Source organism: Schistocerca serialis, chromosome 2 (genome assembly GCF_023864345.2).
Source record: "Schistocerca serialis cubense isolate TAMUIC-IGC-003099 chromosome 2, iqSchSeri2.2, whole genome shotgun sequence".
NCBI lineage: Eukaryota > Metazoa > Arthropoda > Insecta > Orthoptera > Acrididae > Schistocerca > Schistocerca serialis.
The window spans coordinates 1,132,398,267-1,132,413,242 of NC_064639.1; the positions used below are offsets into that span (position 1 = coordinate 1,132,398,267).

Below are 14,976 nucleotides of genomic sequence, written 5' to 3' on the forward strand. Positions count from 1 at the left end.
TCATCGGACCTGCTAATTTTTCAGGTCGATGACAACATACAGGATGCGTTAGCTGCATTCCAAGTCACAGCTGAAAGGGTGGCCGCAGCGACGACCGCAGATCCGCTCCTCCACCTGGTGCGCCGATATGTTCTCTGCAGCTGGCCGACACTTCCTCTGTCTCCAGGCTGACCTCTGATTCTTCTTCTTCACACGCCATCATCTGGTGGCTGTCAACAGTGTTCCTCCGTGCGGAAAATGACGCCACTCCAGGAGTCATCGTACCAACTTCCCTGCAGTCCTGCATTCTCCACGTCTTACATCAAAGTCACTGGGGTATTGCCCAGACGAAAACCCTCGCACATCGCCATTTCTTCTAGGTAGGCATGACAGTGGACATGGAGTGCATGGTTCGGGGTTGTCAGCAGTGTACCCAGCTGCCCCGGTCCTCCCAATCATGGTCGGCTGCTTCCCTCCCATGGGAATGCATTCATGTGGATTATGTCGGACCCTTCCTCGGTGTTTACTGGTTACTTGTCACAGGTGCCTACTCCCACTTCCCTTTCATTATCCGACGCTCCTCTATCACCACAGAGAATACCATCATGGCCCTATCAAAAATATTTTCCACTGATAGCCTTCCCGTCACCCTGGTATCAGACAAAGTCCCGCAATTCGCAGTCAAGAGTTCGCCAAATTCTGTCACGATAATGGTATCCACCACGTCTTTACCACTCCTTTCCATCCCCAATCCAATGGAGAGGCGGAGCACCTTGTTCGCACTTTTAAAACTCAGATGAAGAAGTACATGGAGGACTGTTCTCCGGAAGAAGCTCTAACGTTATTTCTCAGTACCTACAGGGCCACGCCGGTGGGTGACAACGAGTCCAGCCGAACTGCTCCGTGGTCGCCCTACTCCATCTCCTCCTGCCACAGGTTGGACCTCGAGCCCTGCCAGGCGCTTCCCAGTATTCATCTGGCTCCAAGGTGTGGGCTTGCAGTTTCGGGCCCCAACCCAGCTGGCTTCTGGGGATCGTTATATGGTCCCGTGGTCGACCACTGTTCAACGTACACCTGGGCGACAGGTTGGTTTTGCATCACCGCAACCAACTGCGTCCTCGTTTCCTCAAGCAACCGCAGCCCACAGCGCCGGCTCCTCTCTCTCCATTGCCGGTGCCTTCCTTGGGGCCTATGTTGATGCCCTCTCCTCAGTTGGTGGAAGATCTTCCCGGAGATAGCCAGCAGACGCTGGCTGCTAGCCCTGCGCTGCCGCGTACTCCGGACCCAGGAGAGCTCCGAGACCTTCCCCTGAACCCACTTCCTGGCCACTCTTCGGCGCCGCCTCGGTTGGACAACGCGGACGTCCCCATCCTGCTTGCCCAGCCTGACGTCGCCTCGCAACCACCACCGCTGCGGCGTTCCAGCCGCCTCGTGCCGAAAGCGACACCCTACTCTCCGGCGGCCGGGTCCCACCATCTCCTTCAGGAGGACTTAGGTGCAGATCAGCCTACACTGGTACTCTCTCCCCTGTGGTCGCCCGTGCCACACCAGCTTTTCCAAGGGGAGAGGGGTGTTTGGAGCCAAGGTAGCCCCTGAGGAATGGCAACCCATATTACACCATAGAGGACAAGGTTGTCAATGGCCAAGGCGTACCAACAGCACCATGATAAACACCGGCTATTTACATACAAGGTAATGTAAACAAACATTCTGAGCACTGCTTCCTGCAGGTGGACCTCGAGCCACGGCCTGCAGTAAGTATCACTACACCAGAACATGATTGACTGGAGACAGCTATTTAGGGGCTAGAACCAGCCCCGAAGTTCAGTTCACGCCGGATGCTGACCTCGTGTACTGCGACCATGGAAGATTACATCTTCGTCTCTGAATTGGACTGTTACTAGTGTGTGTGTGTGTGTGTGTGTGTGTGTGTGTGTGTGTGTTTACCTTTTGTTTGTTGTTCAGTCATCAATCTTGTGAACTTACATCAATAAAAGTTGTGTTTGTGAAAAATTGCGAATTGCCAGTCACAACAGTTAGCTTTCCCTCTGCGGAAACTTAAGTTTCACTTAAAACTCAATCTGTCACTGAAACTTACCCTTTGCCCCGTCTTGACAAGTTATTGGTTAAATTCACTGAGGGTCAGATTCTCTTCAAAATGATTTATGTGAAGCCTGTTTACACAGTTCTGTTGAAGAATCTACATGACTCCTTGTGCTTAACAAGCCCTTGACCAATATCAGTGTCTCTCGTTCAGTGTGGCTAGTGCATCGACAATTTTTCAGCATTTTTGTAGTGTGTGTTCTGGGGTGCGGTGCATGAGCTATCTCGATGACATCATTGTGACGGATGCATCCATGGAAGAGCATTTACATAACTTACACCTTTCTCATGGTCTTACATAAGGAAGGATTGAAATGCAACCTGGCAAGTCACATTTCTTTCATAAACCATTGCCCATTTGGGGTTTGAGGTTTATCAGGGTGGTGTTAAGCCTTTACATCATCATGTCACCACATTCACGACTCTGCCTTACCTTAAATGCGTCAAATAATTCAAGCATTTTTAGGTAATGGGTTCCTTTTAAGATACACCAGTAAAATGTTCCAGTAAAATTTTAAATAATGTCATAAATGTCTGGTCTTCTGGGTTCAAAAGTCTTTGAAGTGGCTGGCTCTCAAAGTGTTAAGCTTTAAATGAGATTCAAATTCTCCGCTATTTAAGAAATTCAAACCACGTTCACACACATAACATAATTCATCTTGCATAAAATGAAATCTATTTTGAAAGTAACACTTTTCAAATCACCATTCACAATATTTTCCCACAATCTGTAAGAATTTATTTCAGCAGTTGTCAGAGAGTGCCAGGGAACGTCGTTACTGTGCATGCGCAGCTACGATGATGTATGAAGCCCATATGTTCATATGTATATAACATTATGTCTTATGTTAGGTCATAAATAAAGAAGGACATCAGAGGATACTCCAAGAGCATCAGTATTTTGTAAACCATACTAAAATGAGTAACTCGTCTTACAGTGAATGTTCATATATCCAGATTTACAAAGCAGCAGGCTGCAACCTGATATTAAGCTTTTCAGTGTGGTTTTCGGGAAACAAATTTTCTTGGAGTGTTGGTACAGTATTAACTCATGTTTGGTTCTTTATTATGACGTAACGCAATACATGCCAGAAGATAAAAAACGTGCATTTGTAGTTCAGCAAAGAGTTGACACTAGCCAACAGTGTTTCAAATAAACTGAATGCCTCCGCGAAAAAGATTACTAAAAGCCAAATTTCTTCAGCAAACTGACAAAAATAACTTCATTGTTATGCAAGGCAATTAATGCCTGACACCCACAAACGTGAAAATAAAATAATATCAGCAAACTGAAACTAGTAACACATTTCAGCCTTCCACAATTATGTGAATGTATTTTAACAGACGTGATAGCTCCCAGCCACATAAATCCGTTTTCTTTTCACTTGACATGAGACTTGTATACGAAGAGGAAACAGCAAAATCACTAAATTTAAACACGGGCCATGTGGAGACTCTCCCCCCCTCCACGCACTACTGGAGACTCCCCATCCCCCTCCCACCACTACAGCTCAACTCAGGCTGCTCTGCGCATGCACAAATCTGCCATCTTGGGTACGACAGAAAAATTTTTCTGGGTAGCGTCTGGCTGCTTGTTGCTGCTGCCGATACAGCTATCAGCCGCACTTCAAGTAGCCAGAAGTGGGAGAAGGTACTGCTCTCACTCAACTCAACTGTGCATGCACATGAACCTGCTGGCAACTGCTCAAACGAACCTAATGTAAACCTTTGTGGTGTCACACTCATCGAAAGCAGTTTGTTGCTATAAAGTATTACACAGTCTTCATCCTAAAGCCTGTGAAAACATCTTGATGTAACGTGAAATGCTTTTGTTTTAATGGTTGCCACTAAACTTGCGTAGCACATCTGTGACACTTTTCCCTTTTTTCATGATAATACAGAACGAGTTGAGCTTCTTTGGACTTTTTTCATGTCCTCTGTCATTCCTAACTGATAATGACACTATGTGGTGAAACAATACTCCAGAAGAGGATAGACACGGGCAATGTATGCAGTCTCCTTAGTAGATTTGTTGCATCTTGTAAGTGTTCTGCCAACACAACACAGTCTTTGACTGATCTTCCTTACAACATTTCTATGCAATGGTTCCAATTTAAGTTGTTCATAATTGTAATTTCTAGGTACTTAATTGAATTTACATACTTTAAACCTTGTAACTGAAATTTAACAGACTGCTTTCAGTGTTCAAACGGATGACCTCAATTTTTTTGTTTTTTTTTTTTTGTTTGGAGACAATTGTCACTTTTTGCACCATACAGATATCTTATCCTGTAAACAATCTAAAAGGGCTGCTCAGATTGTCTCCTACATCATTTATACAGATCAAGAACAGTAGGCAGCCTATTGCACTCCCTTGGGAAATGCCAGACTTCTGTTTTACTTTATGACTTTCCATCAACGCACGTAAATTTGATCAGAAGCTGCTTTTAAGGAATGGTGTCAAAATCCTTCTGGAAAAATAGACATATGAAATCAATTTGAAATCCCCTGTAGATAGCACTTGTTACTTCATGTGGATAAGAGCCAGTTGTGTTTGACAAGAATGATATTTTCTACGGTGCATGCCTATTACACGCTGCGGTACCAAGATATACCTGTTGCTTGACTGAAATACCTCTGCTGAAGGTAACAGTGTTAGCACTCAACATTTTTCTATTGAAAACTGGCATTACCTATCCAAGGTTTTTTGGCTGTCCCATTATGTAGGAGCTGTAAGAACAATTTTCTCCAGGAACTAAAAACAAAACTGCTCAACTGCGTACTTAGAAGAAAATTTTCTCAATTATATCATCTCTAGTTTAGAACTTAAGAGTTACTGTGGAACTTACACAATACTGAAGTCAGTATAAAAAGAGCAACTTAAATAAAAATATATTTCTCCTTACCATCAAAAGAACCAGACTCGTGCAGCACAGCTACTCGGAATGGTGGCCACCAAGTATGAAATTCTCGCACCCACTGATGCATAACAGTGGTCGGACACACAATCAAAACAGGTCCCAAACCTCGATAGCTATAAGAGCATGGTAATATAAATAAACATTTGATAGTATGACACCATACTTAAAAAATTTTGGTGAAGTAATCAAAACACATACAAATAGTGAAGTTACAAAATATTCAATTTCTGATTTATCATGTAGTTTAAGGATTTCTAATTTTAAGATGCTTACCCACCATGACGTGCAACTAATTTACTATGTGCAAGGCCTGCCAGAAAAGCAATGACTTGCACTGTTTTCCCTAGTCCCATCTCATCACCTAGAATACCTCCACATCGTTGCAGATTCAATTCCCACAGCCACTGTACACCAACTTTTTGGTAACTGAAATGCAAAGTTATAATTAAGAGAAAATATTTCTCTTCCACATGAAACTTCTTACAAAATCTGTACATCAGTATCAAGGTGCAGGGGACTTACAGTTATTGACATTTGTCTTCTGTCTGGCCCTTTACATATTGCCTATGTTTGTTAACAAAATTAAATGCAATGAAGATATAGTATCCTAAAATTGCAAAAGACATGCTCCACTATGTTTTAGAATTAATGGAAACAAATTCTACTGTAAGTCTATTAGATTTAGAAAGGTTATTAACTCTAGAATCGAAGGGCTGGAGCTCCCAGAGCCAGGTGGATTTTGTTTTAAAAATTCCACAAGAGTGCACTGTTTATGATTAAGCAATACTTGTTTCACCACTCTTCTTTGTTTGCCTGTTGACTGTTGGCAAGGGAAGAAATGTGTTCTGAGCCTGAGAGATCCAGCCCACTTACATTTGCTTTTTTTAAAATTATGCACTTTTCTTGTTATTGTGACAGAAAGTAATGAAACTGCTCCAAAAGGCTTAGCAGCATCCGCTTAAATGAGGAACAAACTGAAAAACTATTATTAGAAATTGATAATGCCAATTTGCCAGTAGATCCTAGTTTTGTTCCTGAAAGTTATCACGAGACAGAAAGTGAAATGAGTAATAAACAGTTGGACAGAGAAGATAACACTGTTATTGCTGTCAGAAACATGAATTCACTTACTAACACTAATCGAGATTCCCTACCAACTAGTGTGGTTTGATGCGGTCCCTCTTCCAGTGAACCATTACCTTGCAATCTGTCAAGAGACAGATAAATTAGATGGCTGAAAAACTTTCCCAACCAAAATATATGTACCAGATCTCTCAATATAATTTTGCATTTGCCTCATGCTAGTGAAGAAGCTAGAAATCCTAACAACATTGTCAAGACCTGAAAACTGTTCACTGACGACAATTTGCTTGATTTGATAATAGAGAACGCAACAACTTCAATAGATTATATAAAACACCTTCATAAAAGTGACCCAAATACTGCAAGAAACTTGGGGGAAAGAAAGGAGGAGTTCAGAGCATTTTTGGGTCTTTCATACACAATGAATATGGAAGAACTTTTGGACACTTGAGGCATAGGGACAAAAATCTTCCCTCCAAGTAGGACACTGCCAATAATTCGTTTTCTTTTGATATGCTGGACCCTGTATATCATGTTGTGGAGAGATTCGCAAAGAACTGCACAAGGCCTTACACCGCTTGTGAATACTTTAAGAGTCGATGACATGTTACTACCTGTTCGGGGATGTCATTCTTCCAGAATGTACATTCCTCCAAGACCTGGAAAGTTTGGGACAAAATATTTATCATAGCAGATTGTAATAGGACTAGTTATGGGGTAGTTAATGAATGCTTCGATACCACTAAAAGTTTAGCAGATTATATATTAACTGATCCACAATATGTAATGGAAAAAAAATTGGAAAGTATGGTTTTTCTTCATTTCTATCAGCAAATTAAACTGTATGGTTCACTTATGTACCGAATCATCACCATTAGTATTTCATATCATTTAATTGTAATTAACAGAAAGTTATAATCAGTTAAAAAACCTGATGTGAATTAACATGTTGTTGTTGTTGTTGTGGTCTTCAGTCCAGAAACTAGTTTGATGCAACTCTCCACGCTACTCTATCCTGTGCAAGCTTCTTCACCTCCAAGTAACTACTGCAAGCTACATCCTTCTGAATCTACTTAGTGTACTCATCTCTTGGTCTCCCTCTACAATTTTTATCTGCCCTTCAATACTAAACTGGTGACCCCTTGATGCCTCAGAACACATCCTACCAACCGATCCCTTCTTCTAGTCAAGTCGTGCCACAAATTCCTCTTCTCCCCAATTCTATTCAGTACTTCCTCATTAGCATTCTTCTGTAGCACCATCTAATCTTCAGCATTCTTCTGTAGCACCACATTTCGAAAGCTTCTATTCTCTTCTTGTCTAACTATTTATCGTCCATGTTTTACTTCCATACATGGCTACACTCCATACAAGTACTTTCAGAAACGACTTCCTGATACTTAAATCTATACTCGATGTTAACAAAATTCTCTTCTTCAGAAACGCTTTCCCTGCCACTGCCAGTCTAAATTTTATATCATCTCTACTTCGACCATCATCAGTTATTTTGCTCCCCAAATAGCAAAACTCATCTACTACTTTCAGTGTCTCATTTCCTAATCTAATTCCCTCAGCATACCCGACTTAATTTGACTACATTTCATCATCCTCATTTTGCTTTTGTTGATTCATTTTATATCCTTTCAAGACACTGTCCATTCCGTTCAACTGCTCTTCCAGGTCCTTTTGAATTACCTTACTGTCATAAATTTCAGCAAAATTTATAACTTCATTATCACGATTGCATTACTACATTCCCACAGAACAGTGAAGAGAAATATCTATTTTGTAATTAAACAAATAATTAATTAGCAATGTTCGTAAATTTAAACTTACCTAAAAACAAATTTTTGGAACATTTATCAGTCATATGATATATTTAACATGACTTGTGCACTTTATGTATCATGCCAACAACGAAACAAAAAATTAGGTCAGTTATAATTAATTTTTTCATTAACAATTCTTCAACATTATGATGTAAACACTACAGGTTTTCAATCATTCTAATACTACAAAACAATACAGAATTTAACCTGAAATTTCATTTTGGCGTTTTGTACAGTACCTCAATTACTGTTAGGAAAAAAATCCAAAGTGAAATCCAGATGTAGTTAATGCTTTTACAATAGGCATTGTTACTGTAACTTCATTAAAAAGAGAGAGAGAGAGAGAGAGAGAGAAATATATTTAGAATAAATCGACATTTATTCTCTTCAAATCCGTACTAACAGTTTGTTGTAAATCAATACATTTTCTTTATAAATAAGTAAATGTAATTGTTTTTGCCAACAGGCCAAAGAACGCACATTGTTCAGACAAGGTATATATTGAGCGGTGCAAAGCACTTAAAGTCAGTCACAGTTTGGCTAATGTAATGATGCAATGTCTTTAAAAGTTGCTGTTTTGTCAGTCATGTTTGTGTGTACACACCTTTGCTAATGCCTACAGAAAACTACGTCTTCTGTTAAAAATAATGATCAGTGTATTGGAAAACATTATTTTAACATCCAAGTTTTCATCATGTCCGAAATCCAGGCAAATCTGCAATACACATCCCCCAATTGACTTAATTGGTGAAGGAGATTCGATTGTTCAAAGCTATGTATTCCACTGCAAAAACTACATCACTCTCATACTATGACGAGTCTTTTGCAGTGAGAAATATTTTGGCCAGAACAGCAGTTGGAGTAACATTAGATATGCAAAATCGTTCTACGTACAAAATTTGGAAGTGTATGTGGGACTATAACCAGCAGGTTTCTTCCCAGAGAGAATGTAGTTGACAATGTTGTGCTCAGAGTTGTAGAGCCAGTGAAGGATACAAGATGGAATATTACCTTTGACAGTTGGTTCACATGCTACACTCTTGCTAGAAAACTTTTCACAAATTGTAAGCTTACACTCGTTTCAACATTGTGCAAAAATAAAAGAGAAATCTCTTCTCTTACAAAAAACAGAAATACATTCATCCATATTCAGATTTAGTGACAATTTTGCATTGGTGTTATATGTGCCAAAGAAAAATGAAGGTGTCACTCTGTTGTCACCAATGCATACAAAAAACATAATCAATGAAGAAACAAGAAATCTGAATTATTAATTTCTGTAATTCAACAAATACTGGAGTGGATGTGGTTGATGAGAAGTGCTCATAATATAATCTTGAAGGCAAACAAGATGCTGGCCATTGTGCATTTTTATGCCATTTTGAACACTGCTGATATAAATATATTTGCAGTGTACAAATCAAACACAGTATTGGATATTTACAGATGGATATTTCTCGGCAACTGATAAAACAACACATGGCACAGAGAGATAACCAGAAGAATCTCCCAAGGTACATTAGCCAGCTGGCAGCACGGCTATCTGGGATTACCACTCAGAAGGAAGTTGTTCCAGAAGGCAAATGAGGTGGCTGTTATGAATGCAAAGACAATAAAACAAATTATTTTTGTAAAGAATGTGGAAAATGGCTGTGTCTGTTACATTCAGTATTGTTATGTGAAGACTGGGCAGAAAATACAAATCAGTAACATGTACATCGTAATGGGATAGTACTAAACACTGAACTGTATAATACTGTGTGCAACAATCCTAAATTCATAATGTGTAAGGATGTGAACTTAAAAAAAGTTTTCAATTTTCAAGAAAGTTTTCAAATACTTAGTAATTTGATTTTCATATTTTTGGATGAATACAACCTTACTTTTTAAGAAACAGTAATAGAAGTATTTCTGGCACAGCTGTAGAAAATATTTGTCTTACTTATTTCGGAATGTAAATAAAATTTTGGGTCTGTCAGACCCATCCCATCTAGTTGTGTTATTTATTTTTTGCCTGTCCATTTAAGATTTAAACACTGTAACAGTATGAAAATGAAATTCTACATGCTACAGATTCCACATGCTCTGGCTTTTGAATTGAAAACTCTGGGTGTCTAAGTACTTTTCTTCTCACAGTGCACCAATGATCACTAGAGTTAAAATATTACAGAACTACTCAATATTTTAAGCGATATCTGCCTGGAAATTCTTATTATGCTGCAGGAAGTATTCCACAAAATTAAAGGAACTAACCTTCATTCTTGGATCTCAAGAGATTTTGCAGCTGTCTACATATTACAATGTGTGAATATTGAGCCCCTCTTCTTGAATTAACTGCAGTAAGAAAAATTGTGTACCAATAACATCTTTTTAAAACTCTATCTGGAAAATGGAAAGGATGAGCACTCACAGCAATACTTGAGAGGGCTAGTACCTCCTTGCACTTTGCAGAGTTTCATAAAATGTAGCTGTAGATACCAAAATTTTCAAGCTATCAATGCATCCTTTATACGAAACGTAGCAACAGCAGTGTACTTACTTATATAGCTTGTTCCAAAGGAACTTAGGAATCCTGTAACCACCCTCCAACTCTTGATCTCCTCTGACAGTTTCCTCAGTACGTGTCTTTTCCCACAGCTTCAAACGCTCCATGTAATCATCTGCATTCCCATCATCTATCTCTTTCTTACCTTGTGAAATAAAACAAAATATATCAAATATGTAAAACTATAACAATGATACACATAAAAAATACCAGAACCCTCCCTCCATAGCTATGTGTGCTTCCTATTTCTAATGTGCAGACAGGCATAACGTGTCAGCTTTACGGTGAGTAGCAATCTATCCTTTTCAATATTGTTGCTATTTCAATGTGGACTTTCCATTGTTTGAAGAAAGATGACAGTTTAACGTACTGCCAGTGACAACTTCACCACACCTGGAGAACAAGCTCAGATTGGAGACGGATAGGGGAGGAAAATGGCCACGGCATTTTCAAAGGAACCTTACGTGATTTAAGGAAACAATGGAAATCTTAAAATGTGGATAGCTGGATGGAAATTTCCTCCTGAATATTAGCCCGGGGTATTGTCACTGAGCCACCTTGTCCACTTATAGATGTAAGCAAGACAAGCTGCAATGATATGGTAATGTAGTTCAAAAGGACAGAAGTTGGCTACCAGGCCACACAACCATCTTATTAGCAGGGACCTGAAATATTCACAATTTGTGATAAATATTAAAATATATTTGAATTCAGCTCAAAGTGCAAAATTACCCAATAAACATTATTTCACAGCGAACTGTATCCAGATGAATTATTTTATCAGAGTTAGTTTGAAATAGCTTTATTTTCTGTGCTTATAAATATTGAAAATGTACTCAGTTTTTGGTTACTGGCACTGCAAAAATCTAGCGAACCCCAATTTCTAAAGATAAAATACCTAAGAATGTGTTTCCAAAATAAAAAGTTCACAAACGCAACAACATATCAGTGCATCTGATGCTCTTTTGTCACAACATTTATGGGCAGTATATGCCACATGCCAACTAAAGGTGGCTACACAGGTATCTATAAGCTTCACAAGTGTGATATGTGGCGTAAAGAGTGTTTAAAAAACAAAAATATTATTTTCATATTAAATATTCGTGATACACAATTACAGAAACTGTCTCACAATGTTGCTGTCTTCCTTCTTTTTTTTCTTCGCCATGTAATATTGTACTCTTTCACTTTTCCTACATTACAGTACATTTGTATAGAATGTAATTCAGCAGAACCTAATTAAAAAATTAAGTAAAATCAAATCAAAATGCTGGCACAAGTCTCCCAATTCTTGGTACACATGCTCAAGAATGCTTATGTTTGAATGCTTTGCACAAGCATGCATAAATGAAATTCAATGAAGCATCAAGCTGCTTGAACAGCCCTGATGCCTGCACAAATTCATCCTACACATTGTCAAGCACTCTGTGCTTGTGTGCTTGCTCACTATCAAGCATGCAAATGCGTGAGTAGCCACCTTAAGGCAACACAAGACTCAACTATGGGACCCAGCATCACAGAGCACATAAACATGTATCTTTGTCTGTCAAACGTTCGTATAATTCAGGCATTTTAACATGGCAGTTTTAGGTGGTGGGTGTTTTGAGCTGTGGTTACATCAAATTCTGATACAAGGTTGGACCAGAATTACCTCATTTAAGAAACTTCCAACATTTGCAAGCAATTGCGTAATAGCTCTTACCGAATTTTGTGTGTTGCTTGTTGTTTTCTTTTATTATTTTGAAATGCATGAAGAAACTAATTCTGGTTCATCATAGAGTTTGATTACAACTATCAAAACACCAAAAGGGTTCAGTGATCCCTATGAGCATGTGTCAAGTTCCGCTTTTGCAGAAACAGAGAACATGGGTGTAGGTTTGTTTCGTGCAACAGGGCTTGTCTTCCCACACTCTCTCTCCCTCCCTGAAAGATATAAGTTTAATTTGTATACACTCACATCCGACTGCCAGTTTAAGGTGTCACCATTCTTCACTATAGTGATGGAAAACAAAACCTGTCAAAAGTTTCTCCCTAATGTAAGAATGAAGTTATTTTTGGTTCTGCTTACACACTAAGCATCCTGTCAGTTCAATCTGTAGCACTGTCAAGTACGGGTCACATGGCTATGAATGCCCACAAAAGGCAAAAATCAATATTCTGCTGATTCTGTAATTATTAAATAAAAGAAAAATAATGTTGGGAAACACCATCAATCAGAGGTATGAAACTGGTGCTGCTTCTCAACCCAATCAATCATTTGCTGATAGTTTAAGTAGAGCCAAAAGAAAAAAAAGAGAAGACCATGCTGAAAAAAGCTACTGAAGTTTTTGCAAAAGCAAACATTCCATTACAACGGCCCCTAGATATAACTTTTCCTAAAAATAGATGTGAATTTTGCCAAAAATAGATGCAATCTTTTCAGGTCCCTACTCAATAGCATTGAAGTTTATAACAACTTGTATGCACTCATTAGACATTATTGTTAAATTTACTAATTTCACAGGTTTTATCATCTTCAGTCATCAGATACACTTACATAATTATTTCCGTTTTTTCCGCGTTTGTAGATGAAATCCACAGCAAGGCACATTTAAAATTTACACCCATTCCCAAAGTGGAATATAAGCCTGTGTCCACTGCACTGCATCTAAATCTGCACATCACATTTAAGTGCCTGGCAGAGGGTTCATCAAACTACCTTCACAATTCTCTATATTCCAATCTCGTATAGCGCACGGAAAGAACAAACACCTATATCTTTCCGTACGAGCTCTGATTTCCCTTATTTTATTGTGGGGTGATCGTTTCTCCTTATGTAGGTTGGTGTCAACAAAATATTACCGCATTCGGAGGAGAGAGTTGGTGAATGGAATTTTGTGAGAAGATTCCATCACAAAGAAAAATGCCTTTCGTTTAATTATGTCCAGCCCATATCCTGTATCATTTTAGTGACACACTCTCCCATATTTCGCGATAATACAAAATGTGCTGCCCTTCTCTGAACTTTTTCGATGTACTCCGTCAGTTCTATCTGGTAAGGATCCCACACTGCACAGCAGTATTCTGAAAGAGGATGGAGGAGCGTAGTGTACGCTATCTCCTTAGTAGATCTGTTACATTTTCTAAGTGTCCTACCAATAAAATGCAGTCTTTCGTTAGCCTTCCCCACAACATTTTCTATGCGTTCCTTCCAATTTAAGTTGTTCGTAATTGTAATTCCTAGGAATTTAGTTGAATTTACAGCCTTTATATTTGACTGATCTATTGCGTAACTAAAGTTTAACGGATTCCTTTCAGCACTCGTGTGGATGACCTCACACTTTTCATTATTTAGGGTCAACTGCCAATTTTTGCAACATTCAGATATATTTTCTAAATTGTTTTGCAATTTGTTTTGATCTTCTGATGACTTTATTAGTCAATAAACGACACTGTCATCTGCAAACAACCGAAGATGGCTCCTCAGATTGTCTTCCAAATCATTTATATAGATAAGTCACAGCAAAGGGCCTACAACACTACCTTGGGGAACGCCAGAAATCACTTCTGCTTTACTCAATGACTTTCCATCAATTACTACGAACTGTGACCTCTCTGACAGGAAATCGTAAATCCAGTCACATAACTGAGACGAGATTCCATTCACAATTTTCCAATACAATTTCACTGTAAGTTGCTTGCGTGATACAGGGTCAAAAGCCTTCTGGAAATCCAGAAATATGGAATCAATCTGAAATCTCTTGTCAATAGCACTCAACACTTCATGTGAATACAAAGCTAGTTGAGTTTCACAAGAATGATGTTTTCTAAACCCTTGTTGACTGTGTGTCAATAGACCGTTGTCTTTGAGGTATTTCATAATGTTCGAACACAATGTATGTCCCAGAATCCTGATGCATATTGATGTTAATGATATGAGCCTGTAATTAAGTGGATTACTCCTACTACCTTTCTTGAGTATTGGTGTGACCTGTGCAACTTTCTAGTCTTTGGATACTGATCTTTCAAAATGGTTCAAATGGCTCTGAGCACTATGCGACTCAACATCTGAGGACATCAGCCCCTTGAACTTAGAACTACTTAAACCTAACTAACCTAAGGACATCACACACATCCATGCCCAAGGCAGGATTCGAACCTGCCACTGTAGCAGCCACGCGGTTCCGAACTGAAGTGGCTAGAACCGCACAACCACCGCGGCCGGCGATCTTTCCTCGAGTGAACGGTTGTATATGATTGTCAAGTATGGAGCTAATGCATCTGCATACTCTGAAAGGAACCTAACTGATATACAGTCTGGACCAGAAGACTTGCTTTTATTAAGTGATTTAAGTTGCTTCACTTTTCCGAGGATATTTACTTCTATGTTACTCATGTTGGCAGCTATTCTTGATTCGAATTCTGTAATATTTACTTCATCTTCTTTTGTGAAGGCATTTCGGAAGGCTGTGTTTAGTAACTCCGCTCTGGCAGCACTGTCTTCGATAGTATCTCCACTGCTATCATTCAGAGAATG

At 39.2% G+C, this 14,976-nt stretch overlaps 1 protein-coding gene across 3 annotated transcripts in view; it reads right to left on the reverse strand.

Annotated features, from left to right (window-relative positions):
* The window catches only part of LOC126458595 (DNA excision repair protein ERCC-6-like), a 130,934-nt gene that overhangs the window by 68,649 nt on the left and 47,309 nt on the right, over positions 1 to 14,976 (reverse strand). For all 3 annotated transcript variants that reach the window (XR_007585665.1, XM_050095745.1, XM_050095748.1), the window contains exons 7-9: positions 10,455 to 10,605; positions 5,277 to 5,429; positions 4,989 to 5,116 (exon numbers count right to left, since the gene is read on the reverse strand). Coding sequence is in view for 2 of the 3 variants with exons in the window: in XM_050095745.1 (XP_049951702.1) it covers positions 4,989 to 5,116; positions 5,277 to 5,429; positions 10,455 to 10,605 (432 nt within the window). In the remaining variant the exon portion in view is untranslated. The remainder of the gene's footprint in view (positions 1 to 4,988; positions 5,117 to 5,276; positions 5,430 to 10,454; positions 10,606 to 14,976) is intronic.